Consider the following 21597-nt stretch of genomic DNA (forward strand, 5'->3'; position numbering starts at 1 on the left):
CTTCCAACTACAGTAATTATATTTAAAAAACAAAACAAAACTCAAAACCTGAATCTAGTCATTTCACTTCCTGACATAAAAGCTTTCAATAACTTCTCAATTTCCTTAGGATAAAGGAATAAATCCCTAGAATAGGATAAATTCTCCATCCTTCTATTACTTTACTGCAAGACCCAGCCAAATTGGACATTATAGCTTCTCTCATTTTCACGACTTTTTGTACTTACTCTTTTTTTCCACCTTGACCACACTCTCCTCCATCATCAAATCAAAGCTGAAATGTTATCTCCTTAGAGAGACAATTACTGGTTTCTATAAATTGTTAGGTTCCCCTGAACTTACCCCATAATGATGATTTAATACTTGATTATAAATACTTGCTTAATGTCTGCACTCCATTTTAGAGTATGTTTCATGATTCCAAGGCCTGTTTTTGTCTTGCTCATCAATCTATTCCTAGTGCAGACTTAGGACAATGCCTCAAACATAGTAAACACTCAATAAATATTTATTGAAGTATATGAATGAACAAATGATTAATTGCATGTATTGGTAAACATAAGATAGTGAGGCAAAATTAAGACAGAAACATTAAGTTGTTTTCTCAGAAAACAGATAGTTATACTGACCTATTGATATACATTTTTTTAAAATCTCCCTGTGATCCACAGCTTGCATTTCTAAGATGTCTGGTGGATAGTGTAGATGTTCTGTCAGTAGCCTTGGAACACTGTTAGTGAAACTCATGACCTTATTCTTGTTAATATAGCTCTATGAAGGAACTAGTATAGATGGCGATAAATTTTTGTCAAGGACAGTTTATGTATAATTTGGCAAACTATATGCAGAAAGTCATTCTTGTGTGATTTTTGATGATTGCCATATCTATTGCTCAATTTCAATAAACTCCAAAGAAAAACTGGAGAATCTCTGATATTACCAACTATTTTAGTGATTTAATGTTTTTTTTTTTCTTTTTACTCTATGGCACCTGCCAAAAGTGGGAGTAAAATATCTGGATTACTTGGCATTTATTGGATAAACAGCATTTCACTTTTACACAAACATTGACATTAATTAAGTCTTCCAACATCTGGGATGTAGGTGAGAGTTCTGCTAATTTTGCAGAAGAGGAAGTGAAACTGCAGTGCCCTGCACGTTCGCCAACATCACTGAACAAGTCAGTGTCAGGACTGGGAGTACCACTCAGGAATTTTGGGCTGTGAATCTTCTGTAACTAAACTGCCTTCATAAGGGAAAAGCACACTGGGAATATATTCCTGGCTTTATGCTTCCTATCAAACCTGGAAGGCCCAGCAATATCATGAGAATTCCTGTTTCCAATTTCAATTTTATGGTGAGGGCAGTCTAGTAAGCACCACATACAAATTAAAAATGTCATACATTTATGTGAAACAGAATTTTGAAAAATGTTTTTATTTTCATTCCTTTTTCATTTTGCATTCTTTCTAATGCTCTGTTTTCCTTAAAAAATTATTTTAATCCATGGAGTCTTTGAAAGGATATCCTTTAAAGAAAATCCTCATGATTATAAGATGAAAATATGCTAGGCAAACAAATGTCACACATTGTATTTCTAAATACCATTTTGTAGTTTGCATTACTTCGGTCACATTGTGTAAATCAAAACTATAAGAAAATACCCATCTTTGAAAGAATAAATGCACTGTAATTGCTTAAATATTTAAAATGTAATACCTGGATAATGTGAAATAAGACAACAGTAAACCCATCACCCTCCTATTTCACAATAGTTCTTTGATTCACAAGTTTCTTGTGAAAAGAAAGGAGTTGCCCAGGACCGTCCATGGAAAGTTCTGAGGTGGAACAGGTCCTAGGCTTTGTTGCTAGATGGCTGGCCTGGGTTCTAGTTCTGCTTCTGCCACTGACATGCCCAGTGTCCCTGGGCAAATTTTTTAACTTCATGCTTCAATGTCCTCATATGTAAAATGGTGACAATGACAGAATGTATCTCATGGGTTATGATGAGGATTAAGTGAGTTAGTCTACATAAAGCATATTATAGAAAGATGCTTGGGACACAGTTATATGACATGTATGTCAGAGTTATCAGTTATTTACATTTTTTGAGGTACTATTTCTAAATTCAGTCTTAGGTAAATGTGGTATGTAATATAGAATACATTAAGTGCTGAAGGAGGAAAAATGTTGTTAGAACAGGAGAGAGAGAGAGAGAGATGCAGTTTGGCAGGAAGTCAGGTTCCCATTTGTAGCTTATTTCTGTAACATTTCCATAAACTTGCCTGGAGTACAATGAAACACTGTGTAAAGTGATCCTGCTGGCTTTGAATGAACCCACAGAACAAGGGAATTCTCACAGTAAAATTGAAGAGGCTGGCTAAGAATGATCGGCTACTTTTCCCTCACAAGAATGAATGCAGGAAAATGTGAGCATATCATTTTTTGCATATTTTAACATTGCCCTCAGATATTAACCAATTTTCTAAATATTTTCTAGGGTAATAGCAAACATAGCTATGCTTTACATTGTATTTAGCTGCCTGAAAACCTGGTATTTAAGAAGGTGCAGACTCTTATTTCATTAGAGAGAGCCAACTGACACAGAAAGTGCTCTTTGATGAATATAAAAATGTTTGTAGAGTGTATGATTTAAAGTCATTACTAGGTGCCCCAAAGCAGGATTTTAGGGAGAGAATGTATACTTTTTTACTTAGTTGTCATCAATAACCTTAATAGTTAAACATACAATTCCAAATTTGGAGTTGCTTTTCCATTTTAGATAGCATTTGAAGCAAAAGTGTAGAAAATCTACTAGAAAACTGAATGCACTCAGTATATAGAATCACGTAAAAGTGTCCTGAGAAAAATTCCATCATATATACTTAAAGTTATATTACACAATTTAAGTAAAACCTAGACTTAGAGGTATTCATTTTTTTTAATCCCAGAGATAGATCTGTTATCACTCCCTTGAATGTTTACATCTTCACAAAATTTCACAGATTTCACAGAAAACCACAGATTTCAATAAGATAGGACACAAAGTGTTGTATTAAAAAATAAAAAATCAGTATCATTCATCAAGTTGAAATGCAGTTGCCGTCTGTGACAGACATTAAGACTATGTCTGCATTACATGGGGCTTCCTAGTTTTGTGGTGCCAAATAAGACTGGGGACCTATGCCCCTTACTCAGAGGACATTTTAAAGTTGTAAAATTTCCATCCAATTTTTTTCTAGAAGTGTAAAATTAAATGATGAATAGGATTCTCACATATCATCCCCTGCTATCTTCTCTGGGAATTTGCATGATAAACTTCAACTTCAAAATGGAAAACTCTCCTGGTCAAACTTCTGATAAGTGGATTCGTACTTTCAAAAAGCAGTTTAGGAAACACTACGGTTGTTTAAAGAATGTCAGTAGAAAAAAATTTACTATAGTATAAGGAATTTTTAGGAAGAAAATATAGCATTAGTGTTTTTAGCACCATTCAAACCTTGTAGTCCATTTGCAATACAAGTTGAGCAAAGCACAATTGGATACAAGGGTGTAAATAAGGTAGAACTTTTATTTTCATGTAGTCAAGTAAAGAAGACTCTTAGTGGGTATCATGTTGCTAGTCATAAGAATGATTCTATACAGCCTAAAAAATAAAATTTTTAGATTTTTTTTGCTCATTTAATACAGTTATGTCCAACTAGTTATAAAATAAGAAATTCAAACTTTAGTTGAAAACTGACCTTTTCTTAGGAACACTGAATGACAAATGAGTCTCTCTTGAGCTTATTTAAATTCACAAAACAGTTCAGGTGGTCCATGAACCAGTGAAGGAGCTTGTTAGAAATGCCCACCCTGATTTTCTGAATCAGAATTTGTGTTTCATCAAGATTCAACTGAAATTTAAAGGTGACTGGAATTTAAAAGAGTGTACGGCACATAATAGATGCTCAATAAATGTGTTGATTTATTTGCTGATTACATAAATACATGATTCTCTAGGAAGTTTTCCATTGAGAAAACTTGGGGTAAAAAATTAACAGCAACATACTTTCAAAAGTCAGTGCATAAAACCTGTTACTTCAACCTAAGATGACCTATGTGGGTACAATGTTAATGTCCATGGAGAAAGGTCAAGTACTGAAAGTTGTCTTATGAATGAAGCCTGATGTCTTTTTTGGTTCTGAGACTGAAAAAATTTTCTAATGATTCTGAGGGGAGAGAAAGAGAAAGAAAGAAAAGAATGGGTGAAAAAAGAAAGAGAAAGGAAGAAAGAAAGAATGAATGAAAGTAAAGAAAGAATGAAAAGAAAGAAAGAATGAAAGAATCCTAGATTGGCTTTAAGAAATATCTCTGAGTGATGTTTAGAATTTTCATCTGTCTGTAAGATTAGTGAAATTTGGCACCTCTTTAGCAATAACTTTTTCTGACATAAATGGTGCTAAATTCTTAAAATAGGATGTTTGGTAATGATCACTGCAGTAAATGAATATTAGCATACCATAATGACCTATAATTTGAAATAACCTACCAAATCTCCTCTGGCAAGGCACATGCTCTGAGCAGCTTTTCCTATGGACCAGAACAGTGTGCACCAATGCAGTCTTCCTCTTTCAACTCTTTGACACATAGCCAAGCTAGGGGTGCAGTCTGACTGTGGATCAGAGCACAAGCCAACTGGCCGCTGTTGGAGTCAGACCCTAGCCCAGGCCTCATTGGCAGAGGGCTCCATAGCCTCGCTCTCTGGCTGCAGTGTATGCCAAGAAAGGATTTATTCTACTGAGCAGAGGTGAGGAACATGGCAAGTGTGTGAAATGGAGAATGTAAAACAGTATGCTCAACTAGATATTCTGCTTATATGAGCATCATTATTCTTATGGATCATAGAAACAGTCAATATTTCTCAAGGAGACATAATAAATTCACCAAACTGCATCATATGGCATGATAAAATGCTTGTGGTTAAGAATAGTTATTGATTCTGTAATAACTAAAATGATTCTGAAAAAGTCTGTTTTTATGTGTTGGTAGTTTAAGCATTTTCTTTTTTCCACAATGATTATTTACTCCTACAGTAATTGCCTTGTTTAAAAATATAGATTATTTTTAGTGGTCATCAGAGGCAGGTGGGTGGGTGAGGCTGAAGAGAGATTATGTCAATGGGTACAAAGTCAGAGGGGGGAAATTCTAGTGTTCTATTGCACAGTTCGGTGACTAGTTAACAATAATGTATAGCATTTCAAAATAGCTAGAAGGGACTACTTTGAATGTTCCATCACAAATAAATGATAAATGTTTGAAGTGATAGACACTAATTATCCTGATTTGACCATTACACAAAGCATACAAATTGTTAAATAATTTTGTTAATTAAATTTTTAAAATTAAAAATGGATTGTCATGAGAATCAAGCAAAATTGCTATATAATTGTGCTATGAATTTTTCTTAGGCTCATTATTCAAAACTTAAAATATTTATAGGAGACAATAAAAATTTCTCTTCTGGACATTAAGAAAAGTAAAAATAAAGCAAAACACAGAGCATATGGCTTAGATGTTTATCAATGTATAGCTGCTCAGTAAAATGAAATATTTGTGAACCTGATACCAAAAGAAGATGTTTGGCTATATAGCATATCACTAACACCACCTCTTTTATTCTGTTTTTTTTTCCCCACATTTAAAAACTGTTCATCTCTATAACACCCCTCAATAGGATAGGCATTACTATTTTTCTGACATAGAAAAAAAAGAGTCAGTACTTTTACAACAAGGTGAATATTCAATTTAATTTCCTTAACTATAATACCATGTAGATCTTTTAAAATGTTTTTTTATGACTGTAGGGTTTTTATTTGAAAGTAAACATACCAAAATCTACTTTTATTTCCTGAGTATGGTAAAAAAAATATGATAAGAAATGACATAAGTAAATTTCCTATCACAACAAAATATAGTTTATCAATGGATAATCTATGTTGTAATATTCATATTCATGACTATTAATAAATAGGTTCACTTTGGAAATTTTTCATTTGGGGAAAAATGTTGAGGGTTGGTGGAGTAGTTTTTTCATAATTAATGTTCATGTGCAGCCCTGTGTTGCAAATCCTGTTAATGGTACACAATTTCCATCTCTACCCCTCCCACACCATGTTCCCCTACCTCACAGTCAAGGTCCTGGAGGAGGAGGAATCTTTGCAGCTGCAGTTGTTTGAATATGTGCTCTCCAAAATTCATGTTGAAACTTAATGGCCAAGGCGTTAAGATTAAGAGATGGGGCCTTAAAGAGGTGATTAATTCATGAGGGTTCCTTATTCCTGAGTGGGATTAAGTTAAGGCCCTAATAAAAGAGGCTTCACAGGGTGTTCAGTCTTCTTGCACTTCTGTCTTCCCTCATGTGAGGACACAGCATTCCTCTTTTCCAGAGGATGGTGAAACATTGTGCCATCTTACAAGTGGAGAGCAACCCTCAACAGAATCTGCCAGTGCTTTGATCTTGGACTTCTTAGCCCTCCAAACTGTGAGAAATAAATTTCTATTCATTATAAATAATGTAGTCCAGGTATTTTGTTAGAGCATCACACACACACACACACACACACACACACACACACACAAAGCAGCAATACTTACTCGTCATCATGTACAACCCTTTCTCAGTACCATTTCTTTTAATGCCCACAGCACACCTATTAAGTAGGCACTATTAATTTCCTATTTTTATGGAAGAGAAAACGAAGTATTCACAAAGGAAAGTAATATGTGTAAAACTCCTCAACTGTTAGCTGAAGGAGCAGGGGTAAACGATTGAACTTTGTATCTCCTATTTCAAAACCTCTGTCCTGTCTGCTTTCCACAGTATATCCCTGAAGGACTGAGAACAAAGACACACCCTTGTTCCAGAGGTGAAGTGACTTTAGGTTCATTTATATCCATTCTTCAATAGTAAATAAAGAATATGTTGCTTGGTGAATATTTTGTCAGATCCAAAATCAATTAATTGAATTTAGGAGAGAATAATCAACAGCATCCTCCACATAGCACTTAATGGGAACCTGTTTTCCTCTAGGCCTGGAGTAGGTACACAAAAAGTTATAAGGAAGAAACAGACAGCACCTGACCTTTTGTCTAATGGGGAGATATGTATGTTAATCAGTTAATAAATACTATGATTTTAAATATAAATCAAAGGGCTATGGAAACAGTAGATGAAGTAGACTATGCCTGGGGCATTCTGGAATACTGTAGAAGAAAGCTAAAACTCAAACTGTGTCTTGAGGGATACTGAGGAATTTCCAGGTCAGGTAAATAAATGGAGGATATGTTGAGAAACTGACATGCAAATAAACAGATGGCAAATTGGAAGAACTATAAACAGCTTAATCCCAAAAGGATTAAGCCTCATTCCAACTTTACAGAAATTCACAGATAATTTATTTAACAATCTAGGCATGGTTAATTTTGAAAGGGTACATTTTTATTTGGGAGGTAAGTCTGATTGAGGTAAAATCTCCATATTTGTATAGGGGATGGGATTGTTGGGGGTTGAGAGAAGATGGGGTGATTGGCAAAATCTCTTGACTTGTTGTAGAAATTACCCAAGAACGTGGTAGTAGCTTGTGCCAATTCTTTTTTTTTTTTTTTAACTCGGAATACTTTGAAAGGCACAATGAAATTACAGGTCTTAATCAAGACAAGGTCAGATTATTCTACCTCCAAAAGCTTGAACTTCCCTTTTCAAAACAAATCATATGACCCATCAGCCTCACAGATCTAATTCAATAACTTACATGGAATCAAACTCAGTTCCCTACACAAAAACATAATTAAAAACAGTCAATAGCTACTGCTAGTTAACAAAGAGAAACAAAACATTTTTGAAAAAGAAAATAAACACAATAAAGAAGAGTAAATGTCAATAACAAGCAGCAATAAATATGCTAAGGTTTGTATATAGAATGTACTCAGACAATACAGAGTAGCTCTTCAGTCATGTAGCCCTGCTCCACTGAAAGACCTCGTTGTAAACACACTACTAAACAAGAGTTCCCGGGCAAACAGGACAAACTGCTGACATAAGTGTCAGTACTTATACACAAATACTGATGTATGTCTATTTGCTCTCAGTTGCTAGGATTCAAGTGTCCATTCATCTAAAGCTTGAAAACATGCAACTCTTTGATATTCTGAAGATTCCATGGTTGAAAGATTGATGAACTTCTTGATCAATGAAAAACACTGCAAATTCAAATCTCGAGTTTCTTGAGTACACTCATGTTTCCCCTGTTCTCTCGAAATACAAGGCAACGAAGGTCTCCTGAACATTTTGCCGCTGCCACAGTGACCGGCTGCAGTGCTGGACAACCGGGGACGGGGACGGTGAGAAGCTTCCCTGATGTGAAAGAAGTGATCCAACCTCAGGGACAGCAGACATCTGGCGGCCCCGACCAGGCAGGAGAGCAGCGGCCTGAGGGCGGAGGGCAGCGCCCCTAGGCTGGCGAAGGAGACCCACCTGCTGCTGGCGAAGAGCAGCACCAGGATGCCGTGCCCGAGCCACAGCGGGTGCGCGAGCGTCAGCAGCCCCACGCCGCTCAGCACCAACACCACCTGCCCGCAGCCGCCGCCTCCTCCCAGGCCAAGACCACCACTGCCGCAGCTCCCCCAGGTAGCAGCAGGCGGGCAGCGCCAGCAGCCACCAGGAGCCGTCACTCCGGCCAGGGCCGGGGACCCGCTTGGTCCGCGTCAGGAAGCAGGTGAGGAAGAAGAAGGCACAGGCGATGCTGAAGAGGGGCGAGGCCGTGAGGGCACACGCTCAGCAGTGTCCGCAGCCGGGCGCCCGGGCAACCCAGCTCCCGGGCCCCACGCCGAGCAGCAGGGCGAGGGCAAAGGCGGCCAGGGCGCCCAGCGAGAGGCGCGCCGGGGAGAAGGGGGAGCCGCGCCGCGGCTGCCGGGGGGGGGCCGGCGGCGGCGGCGGTGGCTCCACGTTGCAAAAGCGCAGAGGTGGAAGCAGCAGCCGCGCGGAGGGTCCTGCCGCAGCGGGTTCTTGCAGCTCTTCACGTAGCCGATCCTCATACTCCAGGGGCGATCCCGTCCCGCCCGGCGGCGACCGGTACCTCATGGCTTTGGGTCTCGCTCGTCCGTCCTCGTGGCCCCGGCCCCGGGTGGCAGCGGGGCTCAGCGCGCCCCACTCGGACTGCCAGCGGCTGCTCGCGCTCCCCAACCCCCGGGAGCCCCCAGTCTCGCAGCGCGTCAGGCCTGCACCCACCGCCGCCGCCCGGGGTCCCCGCCGCGCGGGCTCAGGAGCGGCGGAGTCCGGGACATGCTGGCTGAGCAGAGGCACGGCAGGGACTTTTCCCCGGACCGCTGCGACCGCCTCCTCCTTTTCCCCGGGGCACCTCTGGGGACTGGAGACTCGGTGTCGCCTCCCAGCTCCGGCTGGCTGCAACAGTTACCTCCAGTCCCCAGCCTGATGTGTTGGGCGCGCGAGCGGAGGGCTGGCGCTCCTCCCGCGCGGCTGCTCCTGCCGGGCGCGCGCCCCGCCCGCCGCCCGCCCGCGCCCGCGCCCCCAGCTTGTGCCAATTCTTGAGTTGCAAGTATTAATCTGATCCTTGAAGATTTTGTCTCTTTTTTGTTATCTACTGAGGAGTTCCTCTGGGTAAACGTCAAAATCCAGTCTCACAGTTTTGCCCATAAAGGATCTCTAAAGAGGGAGAGGCAGAATTTAAAGGACCTGAGAAAAGTAGGTCCTTGATCAATTCCTTCCTTCCATATGACTTTGAAAATACTCAATTTATTTATGTAAAACTAGTACTAATTACATTCATAATAGTCCTGATGTCTGTTGGATGGTACTGATTGGGCTAAGCACTATACTACATTATTTGATTTGTTTCTCTTAGGAACACCTACTGTGGCTCTGGCTTTATCTCCCATTTCTTGGAAAACTGAGGTGTAGAGCAGGTAAGGAACATTCCCCAATTGGGTCATTTGTCAGGAGAAGAGCTGAGATTTCTTTGACGTGGTTAATCTCCCTCATTTATCTTCAATTATCCTGTAGCATGGTAACAGTTATTCAATATCATTAAATAAAACATCGTTTCTCTATTAATTTTTTTATGACACTGACCTTGTTTCACAAAGCCTTCTCTTTTCCAGGTTTTTGTCACTTAGCATCGTTAAGCCAAATAGCATTTAAGTACATAGAAAGGAATGTTGACTTGTAATGGATGAGTTATGGCTTTCTACAGGTTTTTGTAGTTTATAATCTGGAAACAGCCCTTCACTCACTCAGGAACCCTATCAGTGATTGAAAGGAGTTCATTTATATAAGTGCTATGACTTCTATCACTTTGGAATTGTTTGATCATGAGTGAAAGTAGCCAGGGTGTCCTCAGATAGAATGGACAGTTTTTTTGTTTGTTTGTTTGTTTCCTGCAGGACTTCTCAGGAGAACCAGACTTGAACTCTAAGCTCCCACCAGCCTGAGCCCTGGCAGCTAGGAAAAACCCCCAGTCAGAGGAGTGTAGGGGTCAGGGAAACCAAGGCCAGAACTCAGCTGCATGGCCGAACCCGGGACCCTTATAATGAAGCATTTAGGATTCCTGCATTTAAAAAGTGTGGTTATGACCCCTGGACTTTCAGAAGAGTGCATGGAGTGTGTGTGTGTGTGGGCATGGGGGTGGATCAAGTCCCTCCCTAATGCACAGTCTCTCTTAGACCACGTTTATGCGTCACACACACACCACACACACACACACACACACACACTTCCTGGCTCTCATGTTGGCAAGGAATTAAGAGTTTATCTAAAGTTCACCATCCAATTGATCTACTTGCCAGGCACTGATGGGTGGAGCTGGGAGCCTGGTAGGAAGATTGGCAGATCCCTGAAGATAACGAATACTCCCTACTGCTCTCTGCTGAGGGGTTCCAGCCACCCAAGTGGATCCCTTTGTTGTGCTCTTGACTGCTGCACTTCTGCAATTGCTCTTGAAAGGCTTTCTGGCCAACAGAAAATCCCATCAGATTTGTTCCCAAGCAAATTGAAATCTCCAGGCCACCTCCGGGTCAGTAGTGGCAAGCATCATCTGAGAGGCTTCAGCCCCACGGTTGCCACTGTTCCCTGGGACTTGCTTTGTGTTTTGGGCACTTTCATCGGGAATGGAACAGAGGTATGGTCTAAAACTTTCCCCCTGGATTTAGGATCTGCTTTTGTAGTAGTTTGCCACCGCTTCAGTGATTAGGTGCAAGAATTGGAGAGTGCTTGGTGGGAGATGAAGGGGTCTGAAGTTAAGGCAGTTTTTGAATGAAGAGTCCTTGAGCAACTCTGATCTGCAGCTCACCCAGCTCCCTGGCTGTGGAGCCTGCTGGGTCGCAGCTTGCCTGCCCTTGGCCTTCTATCTCTGCAGCCTGCTCTCTTGGGCCCTTGTCCCCTTTGCCCACCCCTGCTCCTCTTGTAGCCATCCATAGTTTCCTCTGGTTGCCGGCAGGTCCTTCCTGGTTTCCGAGTTGCTTCTCCTGGCACATTTCTTACTGCTTTGCCCAGGGCATAGAAAGCTTTAAGACCAAGAGAGATGCTTCAGGATAGGGGATTAAAAGGGCCCAGGGACTCAAAAGTCTGGACTTGAGGGGCACTCTGGACTGAGGTTCAGTGGATGCCTGGTCCTAAAGTGCAGTCAATCTTCAAGTACCCATCAGTAAAAACTTGACTACTCTGTGGGGTAGGTGGGATTTTGTGGGCTGGGTCAGAAGGCACTGTGTTTCTGTGGGGGAGAACAGTAGCACAAAGCAACTTTTAGATCACTGTCCACTCATCAATCGGGGGCACTTTCCATTGTGCCTGTTATTTTCAAAATGTCAATAAAGTATCAATGCCACCTTTTGCTGGGCTCCAGTTCTCCAGTGAACCTGAAGCTCATTTAAATTAAGAAGGGTGCACTCAAAACCCCTACTTCCTTGAAGGGTTATATAAGGCTCGGCTGCAGGTGGTTCAGGGCAATGTTTACTTCCTCTCTCAGCAAACATTTATTGAAAGCCTCAAGTGTGTGGGCTGTGGGTGCAAAACAAGCTCACATAGAAGTGGGTCTCCTCTCCTGAGGCTGATAGCTTTCTAGGGGACAGGGTCATGAATCAAACCCATAATTAAGAACGAAATGCCGAGTGTGCTAAGTCATACTGAGGATATGGCGCCACGAGTGTGTGCCATAGCTGCGGTGGTACTCGACCTCTCCAGGGCCGGCGGGAAGACCTTCCAGCAGAGACACGTGGGCTGTGGACCAGAGAAGGAGCGCTGATTTGGTGCAGAAGGGACCACAGAAGGATCGTCCATATCTAGGGCTGCACTTTGAGGAAGTGAAAGGAGGCCTTGTGCCCTTAGAGGAAGAGCACAGTTGAAAATGGGCCAGAGGAAGTGACAAGAGTTCAGATATCAAAACACATAGGCTTGGGTCTTGCCCTCTGTCAGCTCTTGACTCCCTCTCAGGCCTCCAGACCAGTTCCCTTCCCCGAGGGAGGTCGTGAAGATCCTTATCTTCCCCTGACTTGGACATGGCCCCCCAAATTCTGACTTGCCTTGTCCGAGTGGATCAGAAAACCCTGTTTCAGGGGGATCCTGCCCGCTCCCTGGGAGGAGAGATGTGCTGCACAGACAGGCTCAAGGACTCTGGGTGAGCTTGCTTCCCCCACAACGTCCAGCAGGAGAGAGGGCCCTCTGTTCCGTCAAGTTTGACATGGCTGTCCCGACTACAGTCATGCTTGCACAGTGACCTCTCCATGAAAACCCGAAGGACAGGATCTGGAGAGCTCCCCAAGACCGGGAATCTCGGAGAGGCTCCTGCTCGATGTGGAGCTTCTGCCCATTTGTTAGTGACCACTTGTAGGTCTTCCTTGTAGCAATGTCTACTTAAATCCCTTGGTCATTTAAATTAGGTTTATTTGTCTTCTTATTATTGAGTTTTAAAGTTTAAAATATATTCTTGATATAAGGTTCTTACAGCTATCCAATTTGTAAATATTTTCTTTTAGCTCATGAGCTGTTTTTTCCTCCCTCCCTCCTTCTCTCCCTTCCTTCCTTCTTCCCCCGCCCGAGGGATTGAACGCAGCAGCACTTAACCACAGAGTCACACCTCCTGGCAGTTGTTTATTTTTCATTTTGAGACAGGGCCTCACTAAGTTGCTGAGGCTGCCTTTAAACTTTCCATCCTCCAGCCTCAGCCTTTCAAGTCACTGGATTACAGGTGTGTGCCACCCTGCCTGGCTATTTCTATTTTTAAAATATAAATAAACCAAAGAGATTCCTTGTATATTAGCCTCTAAGTTGTTTGCTTCTTCATAGCAGGCTGAGACCTATTAGCCCAAAGGCTGGCAACACCAAATTTAAGTTTTTTGTATTCAGTTGTTTTGAGCATAGTCCAAATAAACAAGTTTTCACCCCTCAGAGCCTTCTCTGCTTACCCTGTGAAACATGCAGCACCAGCACCTATAGCCACAGATAACATAAGCCCCAGTGTTATAAAGACCAGAAACTGCGGCTGCCCTTTGAGTAGAGACCCCTGTGCTACTGCACAGCATCACCTAGATGCCAAGCCAGTTCAGTCCCCTGGAAGTTCCCTGGCTCTCCTCCACAGCTGCACGGTGACCCTCGGAGCCTCAGACAACACCAGGAGCTGAAGGCCTTCCTCCTACATGTCTGTTCAAGCTGCACCTGAAGATGACTTTGCCCCTCATGGCCTCTCATGCCCTCTCATTCGAGCTCAGCAGAGCTGCTGCTTTGATCAGCCCCGAAATCCTTGCACTCATCTCCTCTGATTTTCTTCTAAAAGTTTTATGGTTTTAGTGATTGCATTTAGGTCTGTGATTCATTTTGAGTAAATTTTAGTGTGCGATTTGGGATAGGGACACAATTCATCCTTTTGCATGTGGCTATTCAGTTGTCCCAGAACCATTTGTTGAAAATATTATTTTGTCCACTATTGATGGTCCTGACACTTTCATTGAAAACTAATTTACAAAATACACATGAGTCTGTTTCTGGATTCTCAATTCTATGCCATTAATTTCTTTTTAATCCTCAGACCAGGACTACACTGTCTTAACTCATGTAAATCTGTAGTGAGTTTTGAAATTGAGAAATGTGAATTTTCTACTTTTTTGTTCTTTTTAACATTTGTTTTAACTATTTTGAATCTTTTTGTGTTCATAAAAATTTTAGAGTCAATTTGTCAATTTCTGGAATTTGGATGGGAATTGCATTAAATCTATAGGTAAATTTAGGGAGTATTGCTATCTTAAAAATATAAATTTGCTGAGCAATGAACATGGGATAGCTTTGCCTTTATTTAGATCTTTAATTTCTTTCAATGTGTTTTATAATTTTCCATGTATGAATCTTGTGCTTCTTTTTTAAATTTATTTCTAGGTGCTTTTTTGTTTTTACTACATTTGCATGAAATTGTTTACTTAATTCTTTTTGGACTGTGCATTACTAGTGTATAGAAATGCTGTTGATTTTTGTATATTGATTTTTATATGTAATTTTGCTGAATTTGTCTATTAGCTCTAGAAAATTTTTATTGACAGGATTTTCTATAAACAAGATCACATTGTTTGCAAATAGTTCCACATTTCCTTCTCAGTCTTGATGGCTTTAACTTATTTATCCTAACTTGCCTGATTATAAATGTTGAATGAAATGAAACCTCCAGTGAAATATCCAGTAAAAGTGGGAGTGGGGCAGACAGAGGTTCTTATTTTTCCCCCTGATTTTAGGAAGAAAATATTCAGTTTTCATAAGTAAGTATAATGTTACCTGTGGCTTTTTCATGGAGTCCTTGCATCAGATTGAAGAAATTCTTTTTTTATTTTTTTAATCATGAAAGGGTATTGGGTTTTTTTTTGTTTTGTTTTGTTTTGTTTTCAATTTTTCCTGCATCTTGTGAAAACATCAGCTGGCTGTCTCTTATTCTGTTAACATGGTATAGTGCATTAGTTGATTTTCAGGTGTCAATCAATCTTACTTTCCTGGAATAAATCCCCCTCAGTCTAGAAGAATTGGTGGATGGTTGTTATTAATTTTTCTCTACCTGTTTGGTGGAATTCACCAGCAAGGCCATCTGACCTGGAATTTTCTTGTGGAAAGATTGGTTTTTCTCGGTGTTGGGAGTTGAACTCAGGGTCTTCTGCCTTCTAAGCACACACTCTACCACTAAACTCTCTTCTCCCTGTGGAATGGCTTTTAATTACTGTCAATGTCCTTATCTGTAATGTGTCCATTCAGGTTTTCTATTTCTTCATGAGACAACTTTGGGAGTCTGTGTTCTAGAATTTTACCCCCTGCACCCAGGTTGTCTAATGTGTTGAAACATAGTTGTGCAAAACACTCTTGCTATCCTTTTAATATGATTGTTTCATAGTTAAGATAGAACACTTTGAAGTGAATCCTGTGAACATTTTGTTCTCTCACAAAAGTCTAATTCATTTGCCAGCTTGAATAGAGAATAATATGTTAGTTTCTTAAAAAACCCATGACAGGGTTTCTGGAAACTAATTTGGATAAAATAAATCATTTTCATATACTTCCCATTTATTTCCCAGAAGGTAAAATTTAGGTGTTAATGGCTTTTAATAATTTATATAATTTATATAATTTTAAATTATTTATATAATTTTATATAATTTTAAATTATTTATATAATTTTAAATTATTTTTTATTTATATAATTTATTTATATAATTTTAAATTTATATAATTTTAAATTATTTATATATATATATAATTATAAATTTTAAATTTATATAATTTTAAATTTATATAATTTTAAATTACTTTTTATTTGAAAATTTTACTTAGGTATCCTTGATATTTTCCCAAAGGAATCAGATTCATGTTTAATGGAATTCATGCTCCAAAGTATTTTGGAGCAGAAGGTATGAGCACTATGTCAGAGTTTTCATATTTTTGTGTGTTTTTACTTGCATATATGATTTTGATTTTCAAGAGAAACCTACAAGAGCAAAACAAAACAAAACAAAAAATCATCTAAGCCTGAATTTTATAACTACCTGAGGAATTTTTTTTTTTTTCAGGCAAGGAAAGTTTCTTCTTTAACTGCAAGGTCATAGCTCTTGGATTATAAGGACTTTCAATCAGCTTGTCCAACATGCTTAGAGAAAAATTTCCCTTCTTTCTTCATTTGGCCATTTGACCATAAGGTGCATTAGAGAATTTATATGAAAATTAGGTATGCAAAGTGTCAACTGATCTGATATGAGAAAAATTAGTGCTTCAGGAAGCCTTTTGATAACATGCTTCAATGTGAAAGCCAAACTTGAGTAGTCTGTTTACATGAGTTGAAAATAAATAAGAAACCAAACAAACGATGATTTAAAAAGTAAACTTGAATTTTTACCTTTCTGCAAGCTCTAAGACAATAGTCTTGGAGTGTAATTTTATTTTTTCTGTTCTCCATGGTTTGTAAATAACTTTGAGTTTTCCACACTGTTGGTTACATTGTCCTGAGATGAAGGCCTAGTTATTATAGAAATGTATCTGAGAAGTTTATTTACTGCTGAATCTGTTTTACACTATATATTTATTGCATTCTTTTTAAATTGACTTTAAATATTACTAGTATCAAAATATCTGATCTTTGGATGAACATTGGTTTTGTAAAAAGAGCATCAGTGAGTTTGATTCCTAATTGTGCATCCTTACTGAAGGATGTAAGAGTGCTGTAATACAAATAATTTTTCTAATATCTGTTTTGGTGGGTAGAATAGAACTCTTCATTTCCTAACAAAAGGATGTTTAGCAACTCAGATAATGTAGGGTTTGTTCTATAGTTGTTTCTTCTATCATTTTAAATCTAAAAACTCTGCCAATTGTGAACATTGTAAGTAAATAAAAGACTAAAGGCATTCTAACTCGTAAACCATCTCAAGCCTTGAAAAAAACACGAGTAGAAAGGAGCCAAAGGCATGTATAATTATACATCCAGTGTTATCTGTGTCTTGGGTTTGGAATGAAACTGCTACACAATCCACTGTGGGAACTTACAGTTCTAAGTTCATCTACTACCAGGTAGTATTCCTATTTTGTGACCACCAACCCTATTCAGTTCAACTGGTGGAGAAGTGAGTTTCCTAACAATTTAATTTTTAGGCTATATTTATCCTTTACCAGTAAGAAACTGACAGCAGTGACAAGAATTTCTTCACCTGTCTGCATTCTTATTTATATTCTTTTAGAGTTGCTTTGCCATATTTAAAGACTCAGCAGCAGTGGGTATATCTCTTTCTTCCTATCTTTCTATCATCTATCTATCTATCTATCTATCTATCTATCTATCTATATCTATTCAAAATCTAGATAGCTGAGGTAATGACATTTGGCATCTAAAATAACTGAAAAGAGAACACACGTTCTAATACTCTGAATTTATGTAAAGAAAATACATTATACTTAACATTCATGAGCACAGGACTCAGTTTATACATATTTCTTCTCTCCTTTAGGGTTCACCTTCATTTGCTACCACATCAATCTACCCAGACAAGGTTCTCCATTTTGTTCTTGAGAGGTAAGTAATTAACATTGTCAGCATTGAGGGTGTAGTTCAGTGGTAGAGTACTTGCTTAGCATGCAAGAGCCCCTGGGTTCAATCCCCAGCACCACAAAATAACATAAATAGATAAATGAAATGATAAAATTAAAAAAGTGACATTATTATATTTGCTAAATCTTAAGTCATTTCAACAAAGAGTCCGGTTCAAAACATTGGATATTGAGAATATATGTTTATCTCTTCCTATTAAAACTCCAATATAATGACAGTAAAGGAATTTTTCATAAAAAGCGTATTAACCATGGTTAATACACTTTACAGAGAATGGTGAGGTCTTAGCAGGGAAAAACATTTACACTAGTTTAGGAAAGATAAAGTTTAGGGAGTGATTGTATGACTTAGCAAAAAGTAGAAGAAATTATAGAATTATAGTTTGAAACTTGTGGAGGTCATAGTACTGATAAGGTTGGGTCAATTTGCTCTGGATAATCTCCAAGGGAGTCAACACTTAGCTGTACGGACCCCTGAGGAGGCAGCTGTAAACTAGATATGGACAGAAATCCACTTTTGAATAGGTCCTTTCTTCTATGCTGCCCTGGCAGACATAGACCTTCACCCTTACTCCTATTGGAGACCACAGTCTTGTTTTCCACAGAAACAAACTAAATAGGCTCCAGATTTTGTGGATCTAGATACAACAGACAGTAGAGATACCATGTGGAATAAAAATAGGGAGCATAAGAAAAAGGAGTTTCCTTTCCAAGCCAGACAAAAAATCTGTCTCTCCACAAACAGAAACCTAGGAAGTTCTAATTTGGAGAAGCTGAATGGTTAAACAAACAAACAATGAATAATTAAAATGTCAACATAGCTATCTGGAGTCCTCTTCAGTTAAAAGAAGGTCAGAGACCTGCTCGTTTACCCTGCATTACCTATACCGTGTAATAATTTCCACTCTCATACTTACATCTTCTAAGCAGTTGTTAGTGTCTCAAATAAAATGACAGTCCAATCAATCACCGGACATTCAAGGGAAGTCTCAAACTGAAAGGAGTAAAACCCAAACAAATTACAAAAAAATGAAAGAAAGGAAGGAAGAAATGAGGAAGGAAATAAATTATAGATGAAGCCCTAAAACTAAATAAAACAAAAACTACTGTTAGATCATATAGGATTTCTATTTCATTTTAACCTTTTTTTTGTGTGGTTCTGGGGATTGAACCCAGGTTCTCATGCATGCCAGGCAGGCACTTTGCCCCTGAATTTCTTGAAGAGTGTTATATTGTTTTTCATAGTAGCTATTCCATTTTACATTTCCACCAACAGTGCATAATGGTTCCAGTGTTTTCATGTCCTTACCAATAAATATTTTCTTTTTATTTTAATAAGAGTCATCCTAACAGGTGTGAGGTATTTTGTTGTCATTTTGATTTATATTTCCCTTGGTCATTAGTGATATTATACCTTGTTTTCATCAATGGTACCTGTTGTCCATTTGTACATCTTGAACACCACTACCACAACAAAAAGAATAAAAATATTAAAAAATAAATGTTCCTAGAAGAAGAAAAAATATGAATTAGCAACATTTCAAAATAAGAGTTTTAAAGAGTAAAATTTGAAGATAAAATTGAAAATATAGAGAAGAAAAAATAATAGAAAGATGCAAACAGTTTGGAATGGGTTACACAATTAGAAACTAGACTTGAGACCCAGAATTAAATTGACAGACATTTCTGAAAGAAAAAATTAGAGAGCAAAAATTCATCCAAGAATGAATTGCATAATTCCCAAAAGTGAATGCCATGAAATGTTTCCCCAGGATACTGCAAATGTAAAAATGTCTGTATCATAGTGTCTTACTGTAAGAGACAGGTCCTAGACAAATTTAGAGGAAAAAAAAATTCATGCACAGAAGAATTAGAATCAGAATGGTATTCATTAGACTTTTTCAACTCCAACATGCAGAGCTAGAAAACAGACTCAAGTACTTTAAATTCTGAGGAAAATTATTTCCAATTCACAGCTCTTTCTAGAAAAAAAAAGTCAATGATGAAGATTGATTAGAGATATACATTCAAAATGCAAACACTTAAAAATAAAAAACACAAGATTTCTTGTCCTTTGGTGGAAAGTTCCTGAAGGTAATATTTAAGGAAAATGAAGGATCCAAGAAATAGGGAGCTTAACATAGGAGAAAAGCAAAGAACCATTGGAACCTATGCTGGGCACCAAATGAAGAAAATGGAGAGTTTCAAGAAAAATGTGATGGGCCTTTTGCAAATGTAGGTCCTTAACAGATGTATTGGGTCATTTGAGAGGAAAATAATAATTTTGTGTAAATAAAGGCCAGAAAATGGACAGAAAGAGTGCTAGAATGGAAGAGAAATATGACTAGAAATATCAGGTGAAATTATTCTAAGTGTTAAAGTTTCTCCAGAGGGAGATACTAAAGAATGGAAGGTGAATTAAAATGCAGTACCTTATGATGTTTTCATATGTGCATACACTATGTGATGTTTAAATAAGGGTAAACATCAATCTCCTCAAATATTCAAATATTTATCATTTCTATGGGAAAAAAAACATTTAAAATACTTTCTTCCAGCTTTGTGAAGCATTGAGTACATTGTCATTATTTGCAGTCACCTATTGTGCAATAGAAAACCAAAATGTACTTCTCCTATCTGACTATCTGATCAATTTCAATTTCAATGGGATGTTTGTAAGAGAAGCAAGTATTTATTCTAAAATATTTCTTAATAAATTTTATAATATTAACTGTGAAATGTACTTTTTAAAATGATTTTGAACTATTTGAGATAAGACAATTCAAAACCCAGAGATTTTTATAAAGAATAAGAGTAGAAAAATGAGCATTTATTTTGATCAGTTGAGTTAGTGCTGATGGATCACACAAACACACACACAATCTTTGATGGGAAACTCAGTGTGGAGATGTATCATAGGCATAAAGCTAGTATTAGAGATGAAAAACATTTTCATAATATGTGCATGAGTTGATCATATTGTAATTGTGGATAAGATATTTGAAATCAAAAGAATGGGAAAGTTAAGGGTGTTAGCAATAAAATTAAAAGTGAAAATTCCAGGAATTGATGGATTATAAAGTCCTTCTAGGAAAAGAACTGTAGTTAGGGCATTTATCATGAGGATATTAGTATATTCAGCTATAAAATAGGGTAAATAGTCCATCATACTGAGCATTAAAGCCAGAACAAGTTCTGACCAATGTTCTGTTAGGTCAAAAGATATTTAAATAAGATATATAAAAGATATATAAAACTTTACATATTGTTATGGTTTAGACATGAGGTGTCCCAAAAAGCACATGTGTGAGACAATGCAAGAAAGCATAAGGGTGAAATGATTGATTATGGAGAGACTTGACATAATCAATGCATTAATCCTCTTATAGGGTTTTAACTGAGTGGGTGGTAACTGTGGCAGGTGGGATATGGCTGGGGGAGGTTAGTCATGCCTTTGGGGCTTATATTCTGTCCTTGTTGAGCAGAGGTCTCTCTCTCTGCTTCCTGGTGCCATGCTCCCAGCTGCTTTCTTCTACCATACTCTTATGCCATGATATCCGTCTTATGTTGGCCTCTGTAATAGTTAATTTGAATTGTCAACTTGATTGGATTAAGAAATGCTGATGATTAAGAGGCTTCTGGGTATGTCATTGAGGAAAGGTCTAGGAATGATTGGAATGGTGGGATAGTGAACTGAAGTGGAGACCCTCCGCAAGCATGGGCAGCACTGCCTAAGAGGATAGTGGATTGGATGGAATAAAAGTTGGAAAGAACAAGGAAGTAGATACAGATGCAAGCTCAACTCTTCTTGAACAGGTTCTTGATTACTATGGTGACCTGAGGATATCAGACTTTTGCTTCTTTACTCTTCCAAAGCAGACTCTGCCAGTGATTCTAGAGGGAGTTTCCAGATGCCTTGGTCTCGGACTAGGATAGCACTGTGGATCCCTCTTGTTCTGAGACTTGTTCTTGGACTGTGCAGC

At 38.5% G+C, this 21597-nt stretch overlaps 1 protein-coding gene across 1 annotated transcript; it reads right to left on the bottom strand.

The window, feature by feature from the left end:
• Window positions 1-7580: 7580 nt before the first annotated feature.
• On the bottom strand, window positions 7581-12551 carry LOC124961340 (uncharacterized). Its single transcript, XM_047519941.1, is given in 5 exon segments — window positions 7581-8635; window positions 8637-9442; window positions 10836-11004; window positions 11346-11559; window positions 12179-12551. Coding segments are annotated over 5 exon segments (2064 nt in total). The 3' UTR covers window positions 7581-8133.
• Window positions 12552-21597: the final 9046 nt, after the last annotated feature.

The sequence above is a fragment of the Sciurus carolinensis genome, chromosome 12 (assembly GCF_902686445.1).
Source record: "Sciurus carolinensis chromosome 12, mSciCar1.2, whole genome shotgun sequence".
Taxonomy (NCBI): domain Eukaryota; kingdom Metazoa; phylum Chordata; class Mammalia; order Rodentia; family Sciuridae; genus Sciurus; species Sciurus carolinensis.